The sequence below is a fragment of the Trichechus manatus genome, unplaced genomic scaffold, assembly GCF_000243295.1.
Source record: "Trichechus manatus latirostris isolate Lorelei unplaced genomic scaffold, TriManLat1.0 scaffold00042, whole genome shotgun sequence".
NCBI classification, from domain to species: domain Eukaryota; kingdom Metazoa; phylum Chordata; class Mammalia; order Sirenia; family Trichechidae; genus Trichechus; species Trichechus manatus.
Genome location: NW_004443978.1, coordinates 3,159,470 through 3,187,349, shown reverse-complemented (window position 1 = coordinate 3,187,349; position 27,880 = coordinate 3,159,470). Strand labels below are relative to the sequence as shown.

The window sequence follows — 27,880 nt, the reverse complement described above, 5'->3', positions numbered from 1 at the left end:
AATGGGAACATTAGACCGAGAAGGAGGCCACCATCGGGGCAACGTGGTTTATCGTGCTGGGGCGCACTGAGAATCATGTGGGGGCAGGACTGTGATTGGGCATGGGACATTTATCCCCACGATGGAGTCCATCCTCAGGACTTCACCTGTCCCACACCTGCGTGCTGTACCTGCTCTGGCATAGCAGAAGCCCCGGCTGAGTAGGAGGGAGACACAGGTGCTGGGGGCGGGGATTATCAGCTGCAGGTCATGGGTACAACCAGATTCAGGGCACTCAGGGGTGTCGAGTTTCAGGGTTGACAACTCTGGCCCCTGTTCCATAGCCCCCTCCCCGAAACCACCGAACACAAAGCTGCTTCAAATGCTAACGTTTGTTTAATGGTCTATTCTACACAAGGAAACTGCAGAAGTGCTATGTACTTCTACAGCATCCAAGGCCTGGTGAGAGGCCCAGACCCCTGGGATCCAGGAGACCAGCAGCGCGGACCCTCGGCCTTGAGGAGCTGCTGGCAGAGAGTCACTGGGGTCCCAGGAAGAGCAGCCACAGCTCTGTGGTGAGGTCAGGAGTCCGGGACGCCCTCCTCACAGGTGCTGTTCAGCAGATCAAACTTGGTTCTCCAGGGCTGGGTGCTGACGGTGAAGAAGCAGCTGAGCGTCTGTGGGGACATTATGGAGGACCCGGGGGGATGAGACTTTGAGAGCCATAGTCGAGCTCTGAACAAATGGCGTGTCCCCGCGTCCATCTGCAACACGGCTATGCTAGGCGCCAGCACCCCAGGGATGCAGCCCTGGCCCTTAGATGAGGCCCCTGGAGTGCTGGGACTTCCCGCCCTCAGCATGACCTGAGTCTCTTGGTTGTGTGTTCTTTCACTCCCTCCCCAGGTCTGTGGCCTCCAGGGCACCCCCAGAGCAGCCACAGAGTCCTAGGATCCAGAGGGTGCTGCTCAGAGAGCAAGGACTCTTCGATGAGGCTAGACCCAGTTCCGGGGTCACCTCTGCTTACCACCCAGGCTGCCCAGCTCCCATCCCAGGACTGGGCACTGCAGCTCAGCAGGCCCAGGGCTGTGGCTGCTAGGGTAGGGCAGGGGACCCTCCTCAGCTCCAGCCCTCAGACCTGGGTGAGTGGGTAGGGAGACCTGAGACGGCCTCCTCGGGCAAATGCCGTATCTCAGCAGGGACCAGGTCACCTTCCCCCTGGAAGCAGGGAAGAGAGTGTTTGTGGGGGGGAGACCAAGAAGGGAGGGCCACACCCTCTACTCGGTGGCCCCAGAGCCCAGGACCGATCAGGCAGCAGCAGTTTGAATGCCCATGTGGGCAGGGCTGAGTGGGACCACAGGTGGCGTGGTGGTGCTGCTCTCACCCATTTTCTCCGTCCTTGGAATCCTTTTGTCATCTGTTCCCCATGCCCCTCAGCCCCAAGCATGCAGCGTACACAGCTGTGCAAAAAAATGATGGAAGGTCACTCCGTGCCTCCCATTGCTCACCTCTGGGCTTTCCTGGAAGGGGCAGTTGTCAATGTCCTCTTCAAATTTCCCACACCTGGTCTGGCGCAGCTCCAGCTCCATGGAGAAAGCCAGCATGGAATCCAACTATGGGCCAGACAACAGACAGACAGACTTGACAGTGGAGACGCCCTCTCGGCTCCCTCAGACTGCTGCTAGTGTACGTGTGTTCAGTGTAGGAGAAGCCCAGCTCACTCAGTTAGGAGCTCACCCAGGGCTGGGGCTCTGTCCCTGGAGGTCAAGGCAGGTGGAGCCTCCTCCAGTCAAAGAGGTAAGGACAGAGAGGCAGGCTGGTGTTGGGGATGGGGGAAGACACAGGCCGAGTCCCACCTCACAATGTCATGCAGCCTCTCCCCCATGGAGATCCCTCCCTCACTGCCCCAAGCATCTGAAGTTAGAGGCACCCCCAGAGCATGAGCGGCTGCTGCCAGTGCTCTCCTGCCTGCCTGGAGGGATCAGCTGTCCAGGAGTTTGTTGGCAATGTGGACTGAGAGAGGGAGTCTTGTCGGCAGCCATGTTGTCAAACCTTCCACCTGCACCAACAGCAAGAATACTTCCTACAAAGCTACCTGGTACACATGTAAACAAACACACATATGCACTCACACACATACACGTGCATGTGCAGGCAAGCACATACACACACCCTCACACACAGGGAACAATGGTTTCAAGAAACAACATTTGTCCCAACTGTACTCTGAAATTATCTTTACTTTGCATCCTCAACTGTACGGGGGCTGTGAGTGAGAGCTAGGACACCCGATCCAGGCTGCCTCCAAAGAGCTTTGGCCTCAGAGACACTTTGAGTGCTGAGGACCATTTCCTTAGAGGCCTGGTCTTCTCCCTCTGTTGGAGGGAAGAGGGTAAGGTGGTCCTCTGCCTTCCTTTCAGGTGCTGGGTACAGAAGCCAGGAAAGGAATGCCCATTTGTCACACTCACAGAAGTGTCCTTTAGGAGAGGACTCTCCCGCAGATGCCCAAGTCCAAGCTCAGAGGAAAAGCACCTTCCTGGGCACTGCCATGCTGCATGATTCCATTTAAAAGGAGAACATGTTGGGATTAAGTACAGTGATCTGGGACTAGAGAAAAACAACATATAATCCACTGATGAAGACATAGTAGGTGAAGACCACACCAGACCAGGAACTCTGAGCAAGAGGGGGTTGGAGATGAGGAGCTGACTCACAGCATCTCTCTCATTTTATTTCCTTGAAACATCTTCTAGTCTGTCTCTGTAGGTACTTTCTGTCAGGCTGGTTCCCTTACCTAGTGTCCTCATCTACTTATTGGTCCATATTTTGAAGCCATTGTTCAGATAAATAATGTTACAAAATTGATGAAGACTGAAAAATCTATCCTGCATGTGAATAAAATATTGACAGAATTTTTAAAAACCTTCTAAGTTAAATCTTTCATAAAAAGTGAAACTGAACTAAGGTGTATGTTATTTGAGTATGGACTTCAAATGGAGAACGAAGGTACCGTGATAAGACCCTCCCTTGTCCCTAATTTAACAGCAAATGCAGGAGGGCAGGGCAGGAGCGAAGCCATTCACCCACCTTTTCCTTCCAGGCCCTCAGGATGCGAACCAGCCTGTAGGCGTGAGTGTCCCTGCTCTGCAGGTTGAAGGAGTGCAAGGCATACTCCACGGTGGCTGGGAAGTACTCAGCCATGATGTTTTGGTCAGCGAGGTCATTTCCCTCTGTGGTAAGCCATGCGTGAGTCACCAGGAGCAGGAAGCCCAAGAGGAGCAGGAGCACCCAGCGAGGCCGAGCCCATCTCCGAGGCCATCGGGACATGGCTGCGTTGACCGGCTCCCACAGCCTCCGCCTGCACAGCTCCGGCTCCCACGTAGCCTGCCTGGGCACGGGTCCAGGGTTCACACTGTATCCTCTAGAATGCCTCCACCCACCAGGACTCCTTTCTGCCATGCCAACTTGCCCTTTCATAAACGTCAACCCTCATACTCCACCCAAAGCTGATTAGGTCTCCTGTCCATGGGGAAGGGACAGCAGCAGGTGGTGTGGGCTGGGAAGGACCAGCTTGGGAGGGGTGGGTCACCTGGGATTCATGCCAGCCACAACCCCTCCCTCAGAGCCTCGGTGGTGGGAGGGGTCTTTGACTTGGATGCCCCCGAATCTGACCCTGAGAGGAAGAGACAAGTGGGAGAGATGTATGTGGACATGCCTCCTGGGGGCACCAGCAGGACCAGCCCACAAGCAAGGACAGAGGCAAAGTGTTGGGTTGGGGAGAGCTAACTCTGTGGGTGAATAGAAGGCAAACCTGCAAGGGGGCTCTGTGGAAAGACCCCAACCCTTGCCTTTGGATTTCCAGCTCCAGCGGGAGGGCACTGGAGGCTGTGGGAAGGCTGGCCATGGGCATTATTGCCCAGCACTTTTTCCAGTACTCCAGCAGGACCACCTCCTGGCAGAGAAGAGACTCGAGGAAGGACACATAGGTGCTGGCTGTTGAGGCAGCCACGTGGGGAGGTGCTCGGGCACGCAGCACCTGCCACAACACAGACATGGGGAAGGGCTTCAGCAAAGCCAGAGAACAGCCACAGGATGTCACAAGCCAGGGCAAATAAGGACAGAGTGGGAGAGGCAGAGACATGCCATGTGTTGGCAAAAGTTAGACAGTCAAGCGGCCAGACAGAGCTCAAGATGGTGGCTCGAGGGTGGCCATGAAGGATACCCTATTCGGGCCGTGAACCCAGTGCACTCCATATGCCCTCACCTTCAAGGCTGCATAACAGAGTGGAGAGCATGGAGGGTAGGGGGGTTCCTGAGCTGTAGGGGTGAGGAAAGTGGGCAGAGGGGACAGCCTGGGAGGGACCTAAGTGGTAGGGGTGAGGAAAGGGGACAGAGGGGAGAGGCTGGGGGTCCTGAGCCTTGGGGATGAGGAAAGGCGGCACAGGGGAGAGCCTGGGGCTACCTGAGCTGTGGGGATAGGGAAAGGGAGCAGAGGGGAGAGCCTGGGGGCTGGTCCTGAGCCGTGTGTGTGAGGAAAGGGGGCAGAGGGGAGAGACTACTAGTTTATTGCATTATAAACTGAATATGCTTTAGAGGAATTTATACTTGATGTTGCATGGAGGGTTCTTCTACAGGTGTATATTGAGTTGTACATGTTAATTTTATTTTACATAACAAGTATATTTTCACTAATTTTAGCGTGTCTGATGTGAGTTCCTGAGCTGTATATAAGAAACTCCCAACACGAATTTGGAATTGCCAAAGCACATGGAACATTCTCCAGAATAGACCACATATTAAGCCATAAAGCAAACCTTAACAAAATCCAAAGCATCAAAATGACCATAAAGCCATAACAGTAGAAATTGACAACAGAAAAACAAGGAAAAAAAATCGAACACATGGAAACTGAACAACACCTTGCTCAAAAACTACTGGGTTATAGAAGAAATTAAGGATGGAATTAAGAAATTCATAGAATCAAATGAGAATTAAAACACTCCCTACCAGAAACTTTGGGACACAGCAAAAGCAGTGCTCAGAGGTCAGTTTATAGCAATAAATGCACACATCCAAAAAGAAGAAAGGGCCATAATCAAAACATTAACCCTATAACTGGAACAAGTAGAAAGGGAGCAGCAAAAGAAGCCCTCAGGTGCCAGAAGAAAGGAAATAATAAGAATTAGAGTAGAATTAAATGAAATAGAGAATAGAAAAACAATTGAAAGAGTCAACAAGACCAAAAGCTGGTTCTTTGAAAAGATCAACAAAATTGATAAACCATTGGCCAAACTGACTGAAGAAAAACAGGAGAGGAAGCAGATAACCCCTATAAGAAATGAGATGCGTGATATCACAACAGACCCGACTGAAATTAAAAGAATCATAAGAGACTACTATGAAAAATTATACTCTAATAAATTTGAAAACCTAGAGGAAATGGACAAATTTCTAATGTTTGGTGTAGAGTCCCCAGACTGCAGGAGAGTCTGTGTGTGTTGTGGGGACTCCACTGCAGGGCCATGGACCCTGTGAAAGCCCATCGTGCGGGCTCAGATGGTGCCAGGGCTTAACAAATGTCTCTGCGCTTGACAATACTGGGGAGAGCTGGAGCCCAGGACTCTGCTCTGCCTGTACTCTGCTAGACTCATTGTCTGTTGGATGATGACAAAATGGATGATAAAAATGACTACTTTTGTGTGTGTTTTTGTTTTTTGTTTTTTTCTTTAGCCCACAAAGAGTCTGACTGTTATGCTAGAAACAGGAAAGGAACAAACTGATACTTGAGTTCTTCTTCTGAACCATGGAGATCCATGGAAACTGGAAGAGAGAATGAGAGTCAAGACTCTGACAGGTCTTATCTAGGCTGGGGGAGGTGGAGGTGCAGAATTGTGCATAGATGTCAGGAACATGACTGGGGCCATGTGGAGGAGACACCCAGAGAAAAAATATGCAAGAGAAGCAGCTGTTATAACTCTTGGGAGGTGATAGCTTTGCAACTGAGTTTCAACCATGTCTGCATGCCATGTAAGTCCAAATCTATTTAGTTCAAAGAATTTAAGTTTTTGATACATATTTAACTTGTTTTTAGCTGCCATCAAATTGGCCCCCCACTCACACAACCTCATGCATAAAGGAACGAAATGCTGCTCAGTCCTACGCCAACCCCATGACTGGTTGTAGACCAGACTGTTGTGGTCCATAGAGTTTTCATTGGCTGATTTTTTTGGAAGTACATCACCAGGCTTTTCTTTCTAGTCTATTTTAGTCTGGAAGCTCTACTGAAACCAGTTCAGCATCATAGCAACATAGAAGCCTCCACGGACAGACAGGTAGTGGCTACATATGAAGTGCATGGACCAGGAAATGAACCCAGGTCTCCTGCACAGAAGGCCAGAATTCTACCACTGAACTACTAATGCCCTCTATATTTAACTTAACTTACTAAATAATAATAATTATATACATATATAAACCAACCAAACCCATTGCCGTCAAGTCGATTCTGACTCATAGCGACCCTATAGGACAGAATAGAACTGCCCCATAGAGTTTCCAAGGAGTGGCTGGTGGATTTGAACTGCTGACCTTTTGGTTAGCAGCCAAGCTGTTAACCACTGTGCCACCAGGACCCCCTATATATATGTTATCTACTGCTGTGAAACAAATTATTCCAAAATTTAGTGGTTTAAAACAATCTTTATTGTGCTAAGGTTATTGTGGTTCAGGAATTCAAGTGTAGCTTAGCTAGGTAGATTTTTTTCAGGGTTTCTTATGATGTTGGGGTCAAGATGTCATCTGAGGCTGCAGTTACACCTGAAGACTTGACTGAGGCTGGAGGATCACTTCAAAAATGGTTCATTCACATGGCTGTCGGCTAGAGGCCTTAGTTTCTCACTGGTTGTTGTCCGGAACAACATGTGGTCCTCCTACATAGATCTGCTCAACATGGTAGCTGCCTAAAAACAAAGCAGGTGATCCAAGAAAGAGCAAGAGAGGAAGCAAGGAGCCACAGTGCCTTTCATGACCTACTCACTGAAGTTGTATATGGTTACCTCCACTTTATTTATTAGAACAATTCATTAAGTCCAGCCCACATGCCAGGGGAAAGGAATTAGGCTCTACTGCTTGAAAAAAAGTATCGAAGACTTTGTGGACCTGTCATTTAACTACTGCATATTTAAATAGAAAAAATGTATTAAGATTGTAAAATAAAAACATTACAATATGTTTCAAATGCTAATTAAAAGCTATTAATGAAGAGGTGGACAGAAAACTGAGAAGAAGAAGAAAATGAAGAAAGGAAAAAGTTGGAGAGACAGAAAGCAAAGTTGGATATTGAGAAAGCTATACAACGAAATGTCAGATAAGAGAAGAGTCAAAGGAAAGAAAAGAGAAATGGAAGTTGAAAAAAAGAACAAAGTTCTAGGAGGTGGCCCTCTGTCTTCTGCTGAGACTTCGTCTTCTCCAAAAGCAAGCACCTATGTGGGGCTGCTTCCCCTCAGGGATGAGCTGCATCGGAGTCCAGACAGAGTGTTGGGGAATGTGATAGAAAGGGTTGTGTGTATGCAAATGTGTGTGCAAGTGCATACAGACATATACACATTTGGGAGATAGTAGAGATTGGTGAGTGTAGATGTTGGTTGTATCCCAGGAAAGGGTAATAAGCATATTAAGAGTGATTGGTATAAGGTGCGGTGTGATGGAACGCTTTTGTGTGGGCTTTCTCACCATGGTCTTATAACTACTGCCAAAATGATTGGGCAGGACTGTGCAGATAGGGTAATCATGGCCTAGTGAGAAGATTTGTCAGTTTTGCCATCCCTCTGGGCTTCAGGTGAGCCATTTGAGAGGCGAGAGGCGTGAGGGAGAGGATCCTACCCCCACCAAGGAAGAATAGCCAGGAGCAGAGAGTGCATCCTTCGGACCCCAGATCCCTGTGCAGAGAAGTTCCTGGAACGAGGAGATTGAGAGAGAAAGAGAGAGAGCTGTAACCCTGAAGATGGTGAGAAGTGGTGGAAAGCGGTGGCAGGAGAGACGTGCTGGAGACTGAGAAGTGGGTTTCCTGGACCACAGAGTGAGAAAACTGAATGCCTGGGGTGCCACTGGGGACTTATTTGCAGGGGCTAAAAGAGCTTTGTAACACTTGCCTAAGCAGGGCAGAGGCCTACGGCCAGAGAGTCATGCCTTCAAGCACGGCTAGGAAGAGGCTGCCCTGATGGAAGAACTTTACCCTGAGTATTTCTGAACCTGAATTGTAACCTTTTACTTCCCTAAAAAAACCCCATAATCGTGAGTATGGTCTGTGAGTTCTGTGTGGCTATTGCAATGAGTTATTAAAGCCAGCAGAGAAGTAGAGAGGGCTGTGGGAGGGACGGTTGATGTCAGAATTGGTAAAGATGGTGGAGAGGTGAGGCATGTCTGACCTCCACCTCACAGGAATCAGCCTTGCGCTGTTGATCTTGATTCTCCTTCCCACATGTAAAGTTAGAGAAGGTCAGACACTGACCCCATGCCATTTTTACATCAGGAATCACTGACAGAATTTAAATATGGAATTCCTCACGGACCAGGAGTTAGGTCATAATTTGTGAAAAACATGCGGGTGATAATTGAATGGTATATTTAGTTTCCTAGGGCTTCCGTAACAGAGCACCACAAAGTGGGTGGCTTAAAATGGCAGAAATTTATTGTCTCAAAGTTCTGGAGGATAGAAGTTCAAATTCAAGGTGTCTGTAGGGGACATGCTGTCTCCAAAGTCCCTAGGGCAAGATATTTTCTTGTCTGTCCTGTCTTCTGGCAGCCCCAAGCGTTCCTTGGCTTGCCTGTTACAGTATAACTCCAATCTCTGCCTCGGTCTTCACATGACCATCTTCCCTTTATGTACTCATTGGATCAGGACCTACCTACTCTAGTACTACCTCGTGTTAACTGATAACATCTTCGAAGACCCTATTTCAAACAAGTATCAAGGATTAGGACTTCAGCATAGCATTTTGTGGGGGCACAATTCAATCCACAAGTAGTATTCAGGAAAATACATTTAGCACATTGCCAGATATTAGGCATGTGGTTTGAACTCTGAATTGAGAAGAGGTCTGCATAGAAAACTAGAGTCTCAGAAAGGGGGGCCGAGGGATGCTCCCCTAAGAATCTCTAAGAGTATGTCCTTGGGAGGCAGAAAAGTGTGTTCTAACCACAGTCCCGTGCTGCAGTCTCACTCAGACCCCTCAGTCCCATGGCCCCTGAACAGACCAGAGGCATGTTACACATTCTGAGCAGCCTTCCTGCCCCTGGGCGATTTAGCTGCTTTGCTCTCTGTCTGTGGTTCTTACTGATCTTCCTCTCCTTATTCTGTAGGGTTCAGGAGGTGGTTTAGCTTCTTCTTATGCTCTCTATCATTCTCATGCCTTTTCTCTGGTTTCAAGGGAAGCTTTTCTGTTACTAGGTCAGATGCCCTACTTCACTGAGCTGGTCTCCTCTCTGTCCTTTGTTCCAACCTATGGACTTTTGCGGATGGGAGGACGGAAGCTGAGATGCTCCTCCATCCAGAGTTTCCTCCCTTTGGTCCAGGGTTTTGTTGTATAGGAGTGCCTGCTCCCAGGGCCTGTGCTGGTGTGAAGCAAGGTCACTCAGCAGTCCCAGTGCCTCCCTGGGGTAGGGTTCACAGCTACCAGGTGGCGCATGCTAACCTACTACAATGCCTGTGTTCTTGGCCTGCTCCTTGGAGTTTCCAGGAGGAAAGTGCAGGAACACAGCATTGGATGGGTGGTGACCTGAGAAGATCACCTCTGAGGCCTGGAGATGGCCCCAAAACTGGGCCCTAGTTCAAGAACTCCCCAAGAATCAAGCAGCATAATGCCACTTCCCTGAGCTGCTCCCTCCCTCGCTTCGGGAAAGAAAAGGGAATTGTTTTACTTTTTCAGAACAAGAAGTTCTGAGTATTTTTTCCTTTCTCTCTCTGCGTTGCTTAACTTGGTTCAAACAGCTCACCCTGATGAACACCACCAGTGATGACTTATGAGATAAAATCAAGCTGTGTCAAGCCACTTCTGCATGGCTAAATCCTCCCCCTTCTTTTATCATATTGCTTCCCAAGTCTGTCAGTAATGGACATTTTGAAGTCCTTATAACATACATGAAAAACTTTTCCAAACTTCCTTTCTCTGACCACATCTTTCAAAAATGTTTGTTTTTAACAACTTCAGCTAGGACCATTTCCAGCCTTCACAGCATCCCCATTCCATTGGCCATCTTGTTTTCTTTTTCTTTACATAAAATGTTAAAGTTTAAAGATTGCCAGAAATGCAGGAAATGCAATAAAGACAATATAATAAACACTACTTCACTTGCATTTAACCATGTTATGAAATTTGTTTGGATCTGATCTTGTTTTGTGTATTTTATTTCATTTGTCTTGTAAATAAAATGCTTGACATATAACAATAAGATCACCTGTAAAAGTTCTTTTTAAGAAAACATTTCAGCTAGTTTCTGGTCTTTTTTTTCTTTTTTTCTTTTTTTTTGGTGCTTTAAGTGAAAGTTTACAGCACAAATTAGTTTCTTATTCAAAAATGTATACACAAATTATTTTGTGACATTGGTTGCAATCTCTGCAATGTGTCAGCACTCTCCCCCTTTCCTTCTTTCCTTTTCCACCCCAGGTTCCTCTTATCCATTTGTCCATTTTTCCCATCCCTTCCTGCTTCTCGGCTTTGCTTTTGGACAGGTGTTGCCCAGTTGGTATCAATATACTTGATTGAACTAAAGAAGCATGTTCCTCACCTGTGTTATTGTTTGTTTTATAGGCCTGTCTAATGTTTGGCTGAAAGGTGGACTTCAGGAGCGGCTTCAGGTTTGAGTTAGCAGGATGTCCAGGGCCATAGTCTCAGGGGTTCCTCCAGTCTCTTTCAGAGCAGTATTTCTGGTCCTTTTTTGTGAATTTGAATTTTGTTCTACATTTTTCTCCCCCTCTGTCTGGGACCCTTTATTGTGATCCCTGTCAGAGCGGTCGGTGATGGTAGCCAGGCACCATCTAGTTCTTCTGGGTGATTTTTGATCTTTACTTTCCTATAGACTTTTAGAATTTGTTTGTCTAACTTTATTAAAAAAATTCTTTGGGGCTTTATTGGAATTATATTACATGTATGATTAATTAAGAAACAATTTATTAAGTTACAGAGTCTTTCCGTGCATACTTGATATATGTGGTAAACACACACACACATCCTTTTCCTCAGTCTTCCTTTATGACCTTCAATAATATATTGTTATGCTCTTCCAGATTATCTTGATCATTTGTTTCTAAATTTATTCATAGAAAGCTCATGGCTTTTTTTCTTTTATTTTGAATGACACTATTTTCATTTCCATGACATTTTCTAATTGTTTTTTGCCAGTGTTTTAACTATCCATTCTTACATCTAGGTCTTTTGTTAGCAATCCTGATAAATCATCTTATTTGATTCAGTAGCTAAAATTTTTCCTTTGAAAATCTCAAGTCCTTTTCAAGTAGCTATAATTTTTATTCCTTCCATTTAATTCTTATATCATTTTTCATGTTTTTTCCATATTTTAAAGACATGGATACTCTACATTGTTGAAGGTAAGCTTTGCATTCTCAACTTCAAAGGCGCTCCTTTTCCAGGCTAAACAATTTCTGTTATGATACTGGTCAGTAAAGAATTTGCTTTCTTTCAGAAAAATTTTACCAAGTGCTTTTTTTTTTTTTTTTTTGGTACCTATTAAGATAAAAGTGCTTTTACTCTTTTAATTCATTATATTAATACTTTTTAAATAGAACTATCTTTTTATCCTGGGGAAACTCTAGACTGGGTCATAAAGTGTGATCTGTACAGCTGTATCCCATTCCTGAGATGTATTGAGGATTGGAGTACATATGTTCACATGGGAGATTAAGCTACATGTTCTGTCCTCATACGATTCTTGCCGTAACAGTCTCATATAATGATTTTGAGAGTTTTAGCCTTTTGTTTACTGTCTTGGTTATCTAGTGCTGCTATAACAGAAATACCATAAATGGGTGGCTTTAACAAATAAAAATTTATTCTCTGACAGTATAGGAGGCTAGAAGTCTGAATTCAGGGCTCTGGCTCTAGGGACAGGCTTTCTCTCTCTGTCTGCTCTGGGGAAAATCCTTTCTCATTTTCTCTAGCATTCTTCTCGGAGTCCCTTGGAGATCTTCCTGTGCCATCTATCTTTCCCCATTTGTGCTTGCTTCTCTGTACCTAAACTGCTCTTTATATATCTCAAAAGTGATTGGCTTAAGACACACTCTACACTGATGTGTTCCATTAACATAACAAAGAAAACCATATTCCCAAATGGGATATCCACAAGTATGTTGTTGTTGTTAAGTGCCATCAATTTGGTTCTGACTCATAGTGACCCTATGTACAACAGAATGAAACACTAACTGGTCCTGTGCCATCCTCGCAATCGTTGCTATGTTTGAGTCCATAGTTGCAGCCACTGTGTCAATCTATCTTGTTGAGGTTCTTCCTCTTTTTCACTGACCCTCTGCTTTACCAAGCATGATGCATTTCTCTAGTAACTGGTCCCTCCTGATAACATGTCCAAAGTATGTGAGAAGTCTCACCGTCCTTGCTTCCAAGGAGCACAATGGCTGTATTTCTTCCACGACAGACCTGTCCGTTCTTCTGGCAGTCCATGGTATATTCAGTATTCTTCGCCAACATCATAATTAAAAGGCATCAATTCTTTTCCAGTCTTTCTTACTCATTGTCCAGCTTTCACATGCATGTGAGGTGATTGAAAATATCATGGCTTGGGTCAGACACACCTAAATCCTCAAAGTGACATCTTCAGTTTTCAACACTTTCAAGAGGTCTTTTGCAACAGATTTGCCTAATGCAATACGTCGTTTGAATTCTTGGCTGCTCTTTCATAGGTGTTGATTGTAGATCCAAGTAAAATGAAATCCTTGACAACTTCACTCTCGTCTCCATTTATCATGATATTGCTTATTGGTCCAGTTGTGAGGATTTTTGTTTTCTTTATGTTGAGGTATAATCCATACTGAAGACTGTAGTCTTTGACCTTTATCAGTAAGTGCTTCAAGTCCTCTTTACTTTCAGCAAGCAAGGTTGTGTCATCTGCATATCACAAGTTGTTAATGGGTCTTCCACCAATCCTGAGGCCATGTTCTTTTTCATATAGTCCAGCTTCTCAGATTATTTGCTCAGCATACAGATTGAATAAGTATGGTGGAAGGATACAATCCTGATGCACACCTTTCCTGATTTTGAACCACGGTATCTCCTTGATCTGTTCAAACCAAATTCTGTCTTAGTTATCTAGTGCTACTACAACAGAAATACCACAATGCATGGCTTTAACAATGAGAAATTTATTCTCTCACAATCTAGGAGGCTAGAAGTTCAAATTCAGGGTGCCAGCTCCAGCATAAGGCTTTCTCTCTCTGTCAGCTCTGGGTGAAGGTCCTTGTCATCAATCTTCCCCTGCTCTAGGAGCTTCTCAGTGCAGGGACCCCTGGTCAAAAGGATGCATGCTCCTGGCTCTACTTTCTTCGTGGTATGAAGTCCCCCAAAAATTCTGTTATGGGTTGAATTGTGTCCGCCAAAAATATCTGTCAGCTTGGCTAGGCCATGATTCCCAGTATTGTGTGATTGTCCATCATTCTGTCATCTGATGTGATTTTCCTACATGTTATAAATCCTACCACTATGATGTTAATGAGTTGGGATTAGCAGCAGTTATGTTAATGAGGCAGGACTCAATCTACAAGATTAGGTTGTGTCGTAAGTCGTCTCTTTTGAGATATAAAAGAGAGAAGGGAGCAGAGAGACATGGGGGACCTCATACCACCAAGATGTTGTGATCAGAGAAAATGGTTTGTATTATCTCAATGTTTTAGATTTTGTTGAGGGTTGCTTTGTGGCCTAAAATGTGGTCTATTCTGCAGAATGTTCCATGTGCTGCTGGGTGGAACATTCTATATATGTCTATGAGGTCAAGATGGTTGAACGTGTCCTTTAGATCTTCTGTATCTTTGTTGAGTTTCTTTCTAGATGTTCTGTACTTTACCGAGAGTGGTATGTTGAAGTCTCCTACTATTTTTGTGAAATTAGCAATTTCTCTTTTCATCACGGTTACAGTTTGTTGTATGTATTTTGGATCCCTGTCACTGGGTGCATAGATGTTTATTATGGTTGTGTCATCATGGTGGATTGTCCCTTTAATTATTATCTAATGTCCTTCCTTGTCTTTTATGGTAGATTTTGCCTTAAAGTCTATTTTATCTGAGATTAGCATTGCCACTCCGGCTCTTTTTTGCTTGCTGTTTGCTTTATACATTTTTTCCATCCTTTGATTTTTAATATATTTTCATCTTTGTTTCTAAAGTTTGTCTCTTGTAGCCAGCATATTGATGCTTTCTGTTATGCTTTTTATCCATTCTGTCACTCTCTGTCTCTTTATGGGTGCATTTAAGCGATTTATGTTCAGTGTGATTATCAATAGATGTGAGTTTATTGCTGTCATTTTGTAGTGCTTTATTTGTGGTGCTGATGATTTCATTGTTTCTCTTACTCTCCTGTGCTAAGTTCCTTTTGTTTGTGGATTTTCTTTTCATTTCTTTTATTATTTTAGATTTTGTGTTTCAAGAGACTTTATATTTTTCTTCTTTATTTTGATGAGTAGGTTTGTTAACTTTCTTTGTGGTTACCTTGAAATTTACCCTTATCTTCCTATGTTTGAACTAGTCTTTTATTACTTGATATTGCCTTGACTTCCTCTCCATTTCAAAATTCTATACCTATACCATTTATTCCCCCTTTTATTGTTCAGACATTGTTGTCACTTACATATTGACACCTCTAGTTCCCTGTTGTAAATATTTTAGTTTTGTTTTATCCTTGAGAGTTCATTACCTATGTTGGTATCTTGTTGATGCTGTCCCATGTCCTAGATTCAGGCTGTTGCCTGATGTTGTTGGTTCTGTAACTGAATGACTCCCTTTAATAATTCTTGTAAGTTTGTTTTGGTTTTTATATTATTTCCTTAATTTCTTTTTATCTGGAAATGTCCTAATTTTGCCATCATATTTGAGTGAGTTTTGTAGGATATACCATTTTGGTTGGCAATTTTTTTCTTTCAAGATTTTATATATGTCATCCCATTGCTTTCTTGTCTACCTGGTTACTGCCAAGTAATCAGAGCTTAGTCTTATTGTTTCCGCTCTGTATGTGACTTTGTTTTTCTTGAGCTGCTCTCATGATTCTTTGTCTTTCATTTTGGCTAGTGTGCTTACAATATGTCTTTGTGACTCTCTTTTGCGGTCTATCCTATATGAGGTTCTTTGAGCTTCTTAGATGGTCAGCTTTTCATCTTTCATGGTATTAGGGAAGTTTTCTGTCCGCAAATGATCCTCTCTGTGTTTTCCATTTTCTCCCTGTGTTCTGGAACTCCAGTCACACACATATTTTTTGCTCTGGATTATATCTCAGATAGCTCTTAGATTTTCTCCATTCTTTTCTCTGATTTTTCCTCAGAGAAAGTGGCTTCCATGGATTTGTCTTCAATTTTGCTGAGTCTGCCTTCCATTGTTTCAGATTTGCTCCTAACACCTTCTATTGTGTTATCCATTTCTGAAATTTTGTTGTTTATCTTTTGGATTTATAATTTCTGTTTTTGTATGATTTCTAACTGTTTATTTATTTTGAGATTTTGTTCTTGTATTCTTTTCATGAATTCTTCTATTGCTTTGTCTGTGTTTTCCTTTATTTGGCTTTGTTTTTGTTGGTTTTGTCTGTGTTTTCCATGATTTTGTCTGTGTTTTCCTTGAGCTCTTTCCTAATCTATTGGAATGCCCTGAATATTAGATTGTTGAATTCCCTATCAGGTAATTCTAGTGCTTTTTCTTCTGTCAGAAGGTCAACTGGTGCTTTATTCTGGTCACTTACTAGAACCATCTTGTCCTGTTTTTTATATGTTCTGATATTGTCTGCTGTCTCCGAGACTTTTGGGTATTCTTTTCTTTATTGAGTGTAGGTTTGTTTGTTTCATCCTGCTTTTTTCTTTTGTTTGGTTATGTCTGGGCTTGTGGGCTGGGTATTGTTGGTTGCTTACTCCTCTGTGGGCATGATAGTTCTCATCATCTTGTCCAGGTGTGCAGGGCCAGACTCTCAGTTGTGATGCAGCAGTGCAGGTCTAGCAGGGGGCAAGTGGTGGAGATATGTTGTTAGTCTGCATAGTGAACTGGGCTGTTGGCTGGAGTGGGACTGTGGTGGTTGGCAGGATGGGGGTTCCAAGCTGGTGGGGAGGGACCTGAGGTCTGGACCAGGTCCCTCTGGGGCTGTGGCAGTTGACAGAATGGATCTGGAGCTGGCAGGAAGGGCCTGTGCCACCCTTGGCAGGGCAGGGCTGGGGGGGGGGTGGCATGGGGTGGGGTAGGAGCCTGGTGGTCTGCACTGGTCCTATTCAGTGGTGCGGTGCTTTGTGGGGCAGTTCTGGGGGGCAGCACGGGATGGAGTCCAGGGGTCCACATTGTTCCTGATCAGAGGCATGGTGCTTGGTGGGGTGGGGCCATGGGAAGGTGCAGGGCAAGGTCTGCGGGTTTGGGGATTCATGCTAGTTTTGCTTATGGGCACAGTGCTCGGCAGGGTGGGGCTAGGGTGGTGGCAAGGGGGGTCCAGAGGTCTGAGGATCCATACCGGTCTTGCTCGGGGGTGCATGCTAAGTGGGGCTGGGCTGGAGGGTGGCTGGGAGTGAGGTCTGGAAGTCTGGAATTTTGTGCCAGTGCTGCTTGGGGGCATGGTGCTCAGTGGAGTGGTGCAGAGAGGCAGCAGGGAAGTGAGAGAATGTGATGTGCAAAGCTAGGTGGGAGGGAGAAAGAAAAGCGAGAAGAGAGAGAAACAAAAGCAAAAAAATAGTGACATGGCAGAAGCTGGCAGGTGGGGGTGGGACAGACCCAGGCGGGGCATGTGCCAGTGGCTCTCTAGCTGAGCCATGCAGCACGGCCCATCGAGAAGAGACAGAGGTGGCACACAGGGCTAGGTGGGTGAGAGAAAGGAAAGGAAGGAAGGGAAAGAGAAAAATCAAAATATGGCACTGAGGGAACTGGCCATTGGCAACAAGGTGGAACCAAGGTGGCAGTAAGCTGGTGTCTCTCTTGCTGGGCAGTGTGGCGTGGGTCATCAGGAAGAGACGGAGGCTACACAGGGGGCTAGGTGAGGGAGGAGGGAAAGGGAGAAAGGGAAAGAGAAAAGAAAAAATATATAGAATATATGTATGTATATGGTGCTGAGGGGGCCAGCCAGAGGGGGCAGGGTGGACCCGAGGCAGCAGTGAGCTCATGTCTCTCTGGCTGAGTGACCGTGGTCCATTGGAAAATGGCAGAGACAGCATACAGGGCAGAAGGGTAAGGCGTAAGAAAACATGTATTCCTAGTTACCGGGCACTCTGTCTCATGCTGTGAGTTCCATGAAGTTGCCTTCCCGTACTACCTGTCCAGGCTTGTTTCTGACTGTGCTCCAAGATGGTGAAGCTGTGCCATGTTAGCTGACAGGAGAACTCAGCTCAGTAGCTCTCCTCGTTCTCTGTCAGTTTCTTCTTCCATTTGGTGTTTGATCTTGTTCTTTATCCCTTCATTTAATGCTTCAGTTTCCAGGACTGACATTTGTATCTGTTTTACTTAGTTTTTCTAGTCTTTGCTGCAGAGGGATGGCATGGTGCTTCTGTCTATAGTGTCATGTTGACCCCACCTCTTCACTTGCAGTTTTAAGTAATAATACAGAATGTATACTTTATCCAGTTTCCTCCAATATAATATTTTGTAAAACTATAATATAATATCATTACTAAGATATTGATTGATACAATCCACCATTCTTAATCAGATTTATCCAATTTTACTTGTACTCATGTGTGTGTGTGTGTGTGTTTGGTTCTATACAATTTTATCACATATGTAGGTTCATGTATCCACCACCACAGTCACAATACTGAGCAGTTCCGTCACCACAAGGATTCCTTAAGTTGCCCATTTATAACTGTACCCACCTCCCATATGTCCCCTTTGTCCCAAGCCACTGGCAACCACAAGTTTCTCCTTCATTTCTAACATTTTGCCATTTCAAACATTTTATATAAGTGGAATCATGCGGTGTGTAACCCTTTGTGGTTAACATCTTCACTTAGCATAATTGTCTGTAGATTCATCTGGGTGTATTTATCAGTAGTTTATTTTTATTGCTGAGTTGTAAGTATATGGCATGATTTGTTTATCCATTCACCTGTTGAAGGACATCTGGGCCAAACATAGTTTTTGGCTATAACAAATAAAGTTGCTATGAACAACATGAACAAAAGTTTCCATTTCTGTGGGGTATATGAACAAGAGTGCAATTACATGCTTAGTTTTATAAGAAACTGTCAAGCTGTTTTTCAGAGTGGTTGTACCATTTAACATTCCAGCCTTTAGCAATGTCTGAGTGATCAAGTTTCTCTACATCCTCATCAGCATCTGGTGTCATCACAATGCTTTATTTTGGTCATTCTGATGAATGTGTAGCGGTATCTAATTCTGGTTTTAATTTGTATTTGGTATTTCATTGTGGTTTTAATTTGCATTTTCAAAATTACAGCCTTGAAAACCCTACGGAGCAGTTCTACTCTGCCTGTATAGAATTGCCACAAGTCTTAATCAATTCTACGACAACTAATAACAATAACAACAATGGCTAATGATACCGACATCTTTCCATGTGTTTATTTGCCATCTGTAAATCCTCTTTGTGAAATGCCTGTTCATATCATTTGCCAGTTTTCTAATTGGATTTGTTGGTTTGTTTACTGTTGAGTCTTGAGAGTTCTTTATATATTCTAGGTACAAGTCATTTGTTGGATATATGGTTTACAAATATTTTCTCCCATTATGTGCCTTGTCTTTTCTCCCTCTTCACATGGGCTTTTCACAGAACAAAAGTTTTTAATTTTACTGAGGACCAATTTATTCGTTCTTCTTTTTATGGATTATAATTTGGTGACAAGTCTAACAGCTTTTTATTTTGATACATACATTTCCATGCTTCTAGTGCCTCTAGAGGTCTGCCCTTTTCATTGCTAATATTATATATTATTCCTTTTTTGTATTCTCTCTCTCATCTTCATAATCTTGCTGTTTGCCTACTCCTACTAATCTTTTCACCCAAGATTTGATTTAGTTCATTAGCCCCCTCTCTCTTCTTTTAAAGTTAGATTCTTTTATTGCTAACCTTACGTTTCTACTTTAAGGTCATTCTTTTCTTCTTTTTCTATTATTTCTAGCATTTTAATAAATTCAGTTATGAGTATAAATTTCCTTGTAATGCTATGTTAGCTGTAATTTACAAGTTTTAAAATGTATTACTATATGTTGCTAAGAAAAAAAAAGATGAGTTATTTGGTAATAAGGTGTTAAGTTAAATAATAACATACCTTGAGTATGTTATTAGTATTTTTATGTTTTTTTCAATAATTATTAAATTTAAAGTTGACTTTTACTACTAATTTATAGCTAATTTATTGTACTGCTACTTTTTGATGCCAATTAATTTTTACTTGTTTAATTTACTAATAATTTACCACTAACATTTTACTACTGATTTGATTACATTATCACCTACAAACACAGTTATTCAATTAATTTAATCATTAGATTAATTATTAGTTAGTCATATTATTGAATTACCAATATTTTTGTAATTCTTTTTACACTTTAATTTCATGATTATTAGAGCATTAAGAAAAATTCTCTATTGGGTAGATGGATTTACAGAAAAAACATTGAAGAAGACTAGTTAATGGATTTTTCAACTCTGCTAAATGGTTTATAATGTTTAGCCTACTTGATATCAGCTTCTGAGAGTTCTTTTAGAATCTCCCAATGTGACTCTAGAATTGCTGATTTTCCTTGTAATTTCAACAGTTACTTGGTTGTACATTTCCAGTCCATGGTGCTGACTGTATGCAGATTCATTACTATTTATCACCATATAACTTGCCTCTTTTTTGCTGTTGGTGCTTTTGAATTACATCCAATCATCCACCATGTTACTATTGCTATAAGATCATTCCTTTCATTGCCATTTGACTAGTGATGTATATAAAAAAATTGGTCAACATTAAAGGGCATTTAATGGGAGCTGCTGATTTCTGTGCTTGGCAGAGATACTCTTGTTTGTAGGGGTGCATGTATCCATTTCTGTCCTGAGTGAGAGAGAAACCTTTGCCCCTCGATGCCTCTGTGGCTCAGAGAGGAAAAATCCACTTGAGATGACCATCAAGAGAGCACATGACATGGTGCAGGTGGGCATGAGGGGGTCCCCATGGAGTAAGGAGAGAGCACAGAGGATGATCGTGGTGGGCAGCCTGGGACGAGGGGAGAGGGCAGCCTCCCTGGTTGCCTGGGCTGTGCCTGTGGCTGAGACCAGGGATCCCTTGCCCCCCTGCTGCCTGAACAGCCACTCTGGAGGGCACTTTTGCTCCTGCCTTCTCTACCTGTGGTCTTCTCCCTGGGCTGACACTCAGGGGACACTTCGATCATTACAGTGGTGAAAATAACTCTGAGTTCTACACTTGGCTGTCATTCTCTGTGGCAGCACTGAGCCCTTCTGTAACTCTTGTCCCCAGGGCTGTGGCCCAGGTCCAGACATCTACGGAGAAGTTAGAAATGTGAAAGTTCCAAACTCACCCAAGCAGAGACGAGGAAAGTAGTTACAGTACAGAAAAATTCTCAACCCAACGAGAACTTTTCAATACGCACAGCACCTCCACCCCAGGATCCCATTTATGCCCCAAACAGCAAGACTTGGGGGAAGGCACCATGCTGTACCCACTTGGCAGGTGGCCCTGAGGCACAGACGAGTCAGGAACCGGAAGGCTGAGGACTAGCACATAGCTGACTGGGCTGGCACTTGGGTCTCCAAGGCCAGGCTCTGGTGGTCCCTGTGGTTCCGGAAGAACTCACGTGGATTCCTTGGGAGGGTGGGGCTTCTGCTGTATGTGAACCCCAAGATCTCACCGTCCCTTTCATACAGTTACATTTCTCTCTCACGGCCGAGGGTTGAGAAGGTCAGGCTGGGCTGGAGGGGCCTGTGCAGTGGGAGCCTCTCTGAAACCCACTCCTTTCCTCACTCCCACAGCTCAGGATCCCCCTGGGCTCTCTCCCTGTACCCCCTTTCCTCACCCTCCATGGGTCAAAGGACGTGGAAGGAGGGATATCTTTCCTGATGTCACATGGATTCTGGCTGAAAGCAGACAATACCAAGAAAATGTTTACCTGTGTTTTATTAACTGTGCAAAGGCATTCGACTATGTGGATCATAATAAATTATGGATAACATTGTGAAAAATGGGAATTCCAGAACACTTAATTGTGCTCATGAGGAACCTGTACATAGATCAAGAGGCAGTCAATGGAACAGAACAAAGGGAATACTGCGTGGTTTAAAGTCAGGAAAATTGTGTGTCAGTGTTGTAGCCTTTCACCATACTTATTCAGTCCACACGCTGAATAAATAATCCAAGAAGCTGGACTATATGAAGAAGAACTCGGCATCAGGATTGGAGGAAGATTCATTAAAAACCTGCGTCATGCAGATGATGCAACCTTGCTTGCTGAAAGTGAAGAGGACTTGAAGCACTTACTGATGAAGATCAAAGACCACAGCTTTCAGTATGGATTACACCTCAAGATAAAGAAAACAAAAATCCTCACAACTGGACCAACATAATAAATGGATAAAAGATTAAAGTTGTCAAGGATTTCATTTTACTTGGATCCACAATCAACACCCATGGAAACGGCAGTGAAGAAATCAAAAGATGTGTTGCATTGGGCAAATCTGCTGCAAAAGACTTCTTTGGAATGTGGAAAAGCAGAGAAGTCACCTTGAAGACTAAAGTGCGCTGACTCAAGCCATGATGTTTTAAGTCGCCACCTATAAATATGAAAGCTGGACAATGAATAAGGAAGACCGAAGAAGAATTAACGCCTTTGAATTATGGTGTTTTGCGAAGAATATTGAATATACCATGGACTGCCAAAAGAATGAACAACTCTGTCTTGGAAGAAATACAACCAGCATGATCCTTAGAAGCAAGGATGGCAAGGTTATGTCTCACATAGTTTGGACATGTTATCAGGAGGAATCAGTCCCTGGAGAACGATATCATGCTTGGTAAAGTAGAGTGTCTTCAATAAAGAGGAAGACCCTCAATAAGATGGATTGACACAGTGGCTGAAACAATGGGCTAAAGCATAACAAGCATTGTGAGGATGGTGCAGGACCTGGCAGTGTTTCCTTCTGTTCTACATAGGATCACTATAAGTTAGAATCGACTCAATGGCACCTAACAACAACATGGTTCAGGATCCCCCTCGGCTCTCTCCCTCTGCCCCCTTCCTCACCCCCAAGGCTCAGGACCCCCCTCCCAGATTCTCTCCCCTGTTCTGCAGCATGGGAGGAGAAGGGAAAATGGAGCACACTGAGTTCACGGCCTGAATGGGGTATCCCTCATGGCCACCCTCATGCCACCGTCCAGAGCTCTGTCTGGCCGCTTGACTGTCCAGCTGGTGCCAACACATGACATGTCTCTGCCTCTCCCACTCTGTCCTTATTTGCCCTGGCTTGTGACATCCTGTGGCTGTTCTCTGGCTTTGCTGAAGCCCTTCCCCATGTCTGTGTCATGGCAGGCGCTGTGTGCCCGAGCACCTCCCCACGTGGCTGCCTCAACAGCCAGCACCTATGTGTCCTTCCTCGAGTCTCTTCTCTGTCAAGAGGTGGTCCTCCTGGAGAACTGGAAAAAGTGCTGGGCAATAATGCCCACGGCCAGCCTTCCCACAGCCTCCAGTGCCCTCCCGCTGGAGCTGGAAATCCAAAGGCAAGGGTTGGGGTCTTTCCACAGAGCCCCCTTGCAGGTTTGCCTTCTATTCACCCACAGAGTTAGCTCTCCCCAACCCAACACTTTGCCTCTGTCCTTGCTTGTGGGCTGGTCCTGCTGGTGCCCCCAGGAGGCATGTCCACATACATCTCTCCCACTTGTCTCTTCCTCTCAGGGTCAGATTCGGGGGCATCCAAGTCAAAGACCCCTCCCACCACCGAGGCTCTGAGGGAGGGGTTGTGGCTGGCATGAATCCCAGGTGACCCACCCCTCCCAAGCTGGTCCTTCCCAGCCCACACCACCTGCTGCTGTCCCTTCCCCATGGACAGGAGACCTAATCAGCTTTGGGTGGAGTATGAGGGTTGACGTTTATGAAAGGGCAAGTTGGCATGGCAGAAAGGAGTCCTGGTGGGTGGAGGCATTCTAGAGGATACAGTGTGAACCCTGGACCCGTGCCCAGGCAGGCTACGTGGGAGCCGGAGCTGTGCAGGCGGAGGCTGTGGGAGCCGGTCAACGCAGCCATGTCCCGATGGCCTCGGAGATGGGCTCGGCCTCGCTGGGTGCTCCTGCTCCTCTTGGGCTTCCTGCTCCTGGTGACTCACGCATGGCTTACCACAGAGGGAAATGACCTCGCTGACCAAAACATCATGGCTGAGTACTTCCCCGCCACCGTGGAGTATGCCTTGCACTCCTTCAACCTGCAGAGCAGGGACACTCACGCCTACAGGCTGGTTCGCATCCTGAGGGCCTGGAAGGAAAAGGTGGGTGAATGGCTTCGCTCCTGCCCTGCCCTCCTGCATTTGCTGTTAAATTAGGGACAAGGGAGGGTCTTATCACGGTACCTTCGTTCTCCATTTGAAGTCCATACTCAAATAACATACACCTTAGTTCAGTTTCACTTTTTATGAAAGATTTAACTTAGAAGGTTTTTAAAAATTCTGTCAATGTTTTATTCACATGCAGGATAGATTTTTCAGTCTTCATCAATTTTGTAACATTATTTATCTGAACAATGGCTTCAAAATATGGACCAATAAGTAGATGAGGACACTAGGTAAGGGAACCAGCCTGACAGAAAGTACCTACAGAGACAGACTAGAAGATGTTTCAAGGAAATAAAATGAGAGAGATGCTGTGAGTCAGCTCCTCATCTCCAACCCCCTCTTGCTCAGAGTTCCTGGTCTGGTGTGGTCTTCACCTACTATGTCTTCATCAGTGGATTATATGTTGTTTTTCTCTAGTCCCAGATCACTGTACTTAATCCCAACATGTTCTCCTTTTAAATGGAATCATGCAGCATGGCAGTGCCCAGGAAGGTGCTTTTTCTCTGGGCTTGGACTTGGGCATCTGCGGGAGAGTCCTCTCCTAAAGGACACTTCTGTGAGTGTGGCAAGTGGGCATTCCTTTCCTGGCTTCTGTACCCAGCACCTGAAAGGAAGGCAGAGGACCACCTTACCCTCTTCCCTCCAACAGAGGGAGAAGACCAGGCCTCTAAGGAAATGGTCCTCAGCACTCAAAGTGTCTCTGAGGCCAAAGCTCTTTGGAGGCAGCCTGGATCGGGTGTCCTAGCTCTCACTCACAGCCCCCGTACAGTTGAGGATGCAAAGTAAAGATAATTTCAGAGTACAGTTGGGACAAATGTTGTTTCTTGAAACCATTGTTCCCTGTGTGTGAGGGTGTGTGTATGTGCTTGCCTGCACATGCACGTGTATGTGTGTGAGTGCATATGTGTGTTTGTTTACATGTGTACCAGGTAGCTTTGTAGGAAGTATTCTTGCTGTTGGTGCAGGTGGAAGGTTTGACAACATGGCTGCCGACAAGACTCCCTCTCTCAGTCCACATTGCCAACAAACTCCTGGACAGCTGATCCCTCCAGGCAGGCAGGAGAGCACTGGCAGCAGCCGCTCATGCTCTGGGGGTGCCTCTAACTTCAGATGCTTGGGGCAGTGAGGGAGGGATCTCCATGGGGGAGAGGCTGCATGACATTGTGAGGTGGGACTCGGCCTGTGTCTTCCCCCATCCCCAACACCAGCCTGCCTCTCTGTCCTTACCTCTTTGACTGGAGGAGGCTCCACCTGCCTTGACCTCCAGGGACAGAGCCCCAGCCCTGGGTGAGCTCCTAACTGAGTGAGCTGGGCTTCTCCTACACTGAACACACGTACACTAGCAGCAGTCTGAGGGAGCCGAGAGGGCGTCTCCACTGTCAAGTCTGTCTGTCTGTTGTCTGGCCCATAGTTGGATTCCATGCTGGCTTTCTCCATGGAGCTGGAGCTGCGCCAGACCAGGTGTGGGAAATTTGAAGAGGACATTGACAACTGCCCCTTCCAGGAAAGCCCAGAGGTGAGCAATGGGAGGCACGGAGTGACCTTCCATCATTTTTTTGCACAGCTGTGTACGCTGCATGCTTGGGGCTGAGGGGCATGGGGAACAGATGACAAAAGGATTCCAAGGACGGAGAAAATGGGTGAGAGCAGCACCACCACGCCACCTGTGGTCCCACTCAGCCCTGCCCACATGGGCATTCAAACTGCTGCTGCCTGATCGGTCCTGGGCTCTGGGGCCACCGAGTAGAGGGTGTGGCCCTCCCTTCTTGGTCTCCCCCCCACAAACACTCTCTTCCCTGCTTCCAGGGGGAAGGTGACCTGGTCCCTGCTGAGATACGGCATTTGCCCGAGGAGGCCGTCTCAGGTCTCCCTACCCACTCACCCAGGTCTGAGGGCTGGAGCTGAGGAGGGTCCCCTGCCCTACCCTAGCAGCCACAGCCCTGGGCCTGCTGAGCTGCAGTGCCCAGTCCTGGGATGGGAGCTGGGCAGCCTGGGTGGTAAGCAGAGGTGACCCCGGAACTGGGTCTAGCCTCATCGAAGAGTCCTTGCTCTCTGAGCAGCACCCTCTGGATCCTAGGACTCTGTGGCTGCTCTGGGGGTGCCCTGGAGGCCACAGACCTGGGGAGGGAGTGAAAGAACACACAACCAAGAGACTCAGGTCATGCTGAGGGCGGGAAGTCCCAGCACTCCAGGGGCCTCATCTAAGGGCCAGGGCTGCATCCCTGGGGTGCTGGCGCCTAGCATAGCCGTGTTGCAGATGGACGCGGGGACACGCCATTTGTTCAGAGCTCGACTATGGCTCTCAAAGTCTCATCCCCCCGGGTCCTCCATAATGTCCCCACAGACGCTCAGCTGCTTCTTCACCGTCAGCACCCAGCCCTGGAGAACCAAGTTTGATCTGCTGAACAGCACCTGTGAGGAGGGCGTCCCGGACTCCTGACCTCACCACAGAGCTGTGGCTGCTCTTCCTGGGACCCCAGTGACTCTCTGCCAGCAGCTCCTCAAGGCCGAGGGTCCGCGCTGCTGGTCTCCTGGATCCCAGGGGTCTGGGCCTCTCACCAGGCCTTGGATGCTGTAGAAGTACATAGCACTTCTGCAGTTTCCTTGTGTAGAATAGACCATTAAACAAACGTTAGCATTTGAAGCAGCTTTGTGTTCGGTGGTTTCGGGGAGGGGGCTATGGAACAGGGGCCAGAGTTGTCAACCCTGAAACTCGACACCCCTGAGTGCCCTGAATCTGGTTGTACCCATGACCTGCAGCTGATAATCCCCGCCCCCAGCACCTGTGTCTCCCTCCTACTCAGCCGGGGCTTCTGCTATGCCAGAGCAGGTACAGCACGCAGGTGTGGGACAGGTGAAGTCCTGAGGATGGACTCCATCGTGGGGATAAATGTCCCATGCCCAATCACAGTCCTGCCCCCACATGATTCTCAGTGCGCCCCAGCACGATAAACCACGTTGCCCCGATGGTGGCCTCCTTCTCGGTCTAATGTTCCCATTGTGCTTCCTGGGGTTGTCTCCCAAATAAAACCCTGCACCCAGCCCTTGTTCTGGGTCTGCTTCAGGGAACCAAACCAAGCTGGTGTCAGAACAGCTTCCTGGACTTCGTTCTCCACCAAGACAGCCAGGGAGGGGTGTCTACAGAACGTGAAGTGCGGGTAGGGCCGGGGTGAGAGCCAGGCCTGGCCCTTTCCGCTGCTGGCCGGGTGGGCCTGGCTGCAGATCCTTCTCCCCTTAGAATCTGGACCCTACACTGCCCTGCCCTGCCTCGTCCCGGCTTTGAGTAAATTTATCTGTCCTCTAGACCCCCCCCACCCCCTATCCTGTCTGCTCCCACCTCTGGCCATGCTTATACACGTGGCTCAACCAGCAGAAAGCAGCTTAGAGCAGGGCCCCTTCTCGCCCTGATTCCAACATGGGTTTTCCAAAGAGGTCCCCCATCCCACTCTGGAGTCGTTTCCAGGCAGCTCCCATGGGGGGCAGTCTCCTGGGGGTCAGCCCAGCAGAGGGTGATGTGTCCCCTGACCCTTTGGGAGCAGACGTCTCTCTGTTAAGGGGCTAGGGACAGAGGCCAGCAACACCGGCAGCCAGGACGCTGGCCCTGGGTGCAGCGCACTAGTTCCTGTCTCCCTGAGATTAAGCTGTGTGCTTGCTCAGTGTGCGCCTCAGAGGGTACCTCCCTGCTGTCGGAGGTGTGCTGGTCACACTGTCTCCAGGGCCCTGAAGGGCGTGTGGTGTTGGGCGGGTCTAGTGTTGGGGGACCTGTCCTTGTGGGGAGCCCTCTCCTCCTGGCCTGTCCGCCCATGCGTGGGGGACCCTGGGGGATGGGAGGGCTGTCCTGAAATGCACACAGGGACCTCTCTCAACTGCTGGGCCCTTCCCCTGTGTGCTCTCAGCCACTTCCCACTCTCCAAATCTCCACTTAGCGCCTGGGCTCAGAGTCCCCTCGCTCTCCTAGGAAGACCTGTGGGACTGGCTCCCCAACCAGTCTCAAGGTCGGGCAAGGAGCATTTCTGCTTCAGGAGGCACATTTTAGACTCTGTCTTCTCCTTTTCCTCTTTCACAATCCCTTGTGAGCCCAAGATAGAGAATGAGGTTCTGCCAAAGCCACCTCTCTGTCGTCCGTTTGTCCTCTGAAGAGCAAGTCCCTGGGG

General features: G+C 46.4%; 2 protein-coding genes across 2 annotated transcripts; one reads left to right on the top strand and one right to left on the bottom strand.

Annotated features, from left to right (window-relative positions):
* Positions 1 to 560: 560 nt before the first annotated feature.
* Positions 561 to 23,425, bottom strand: LOC101345450 (cystatin-9). Its single transcript, XM_004376473.2, has 7 exons — positions 23,337 to 23,425; positions 4,439 to 4,443; positions 4,241 to 4,248; positions 3,825 to 4,012; positions 3,064 to 3,364; positions 1,464 to 1,589; positions 561 to 656 (listed from the first exon to the last, which is right to left on the bottom strand). The coding sequence occupies exons 1-7, from the start codon at positions 23,423 to 23,425 to the stop codon at positions 561 to 563; spliced, it is 813 nt and encodes a 270-aa protein (XP_004376530.2).
* LOC101345199 (cystatin-9-like) lies at positions 23,424 to 26,166 on the top strand. The gene is made up of 3 exons (XM_004376472.1): positions 23,424 to 23,663; positions 25,138 to 25,263; positions 26,071 to 26,166. The coding sequence occupies exons 1-3, from the start codon at positions 23,424 to 23,426 to the stop codon at positions 26,164 to 26,166; spliced, it is 462 nt and encodes a 153-aa protein (XP_004376529.1).
* Positions 26,167 to 27,880: the final 1,714 nt, after the last annotated feature.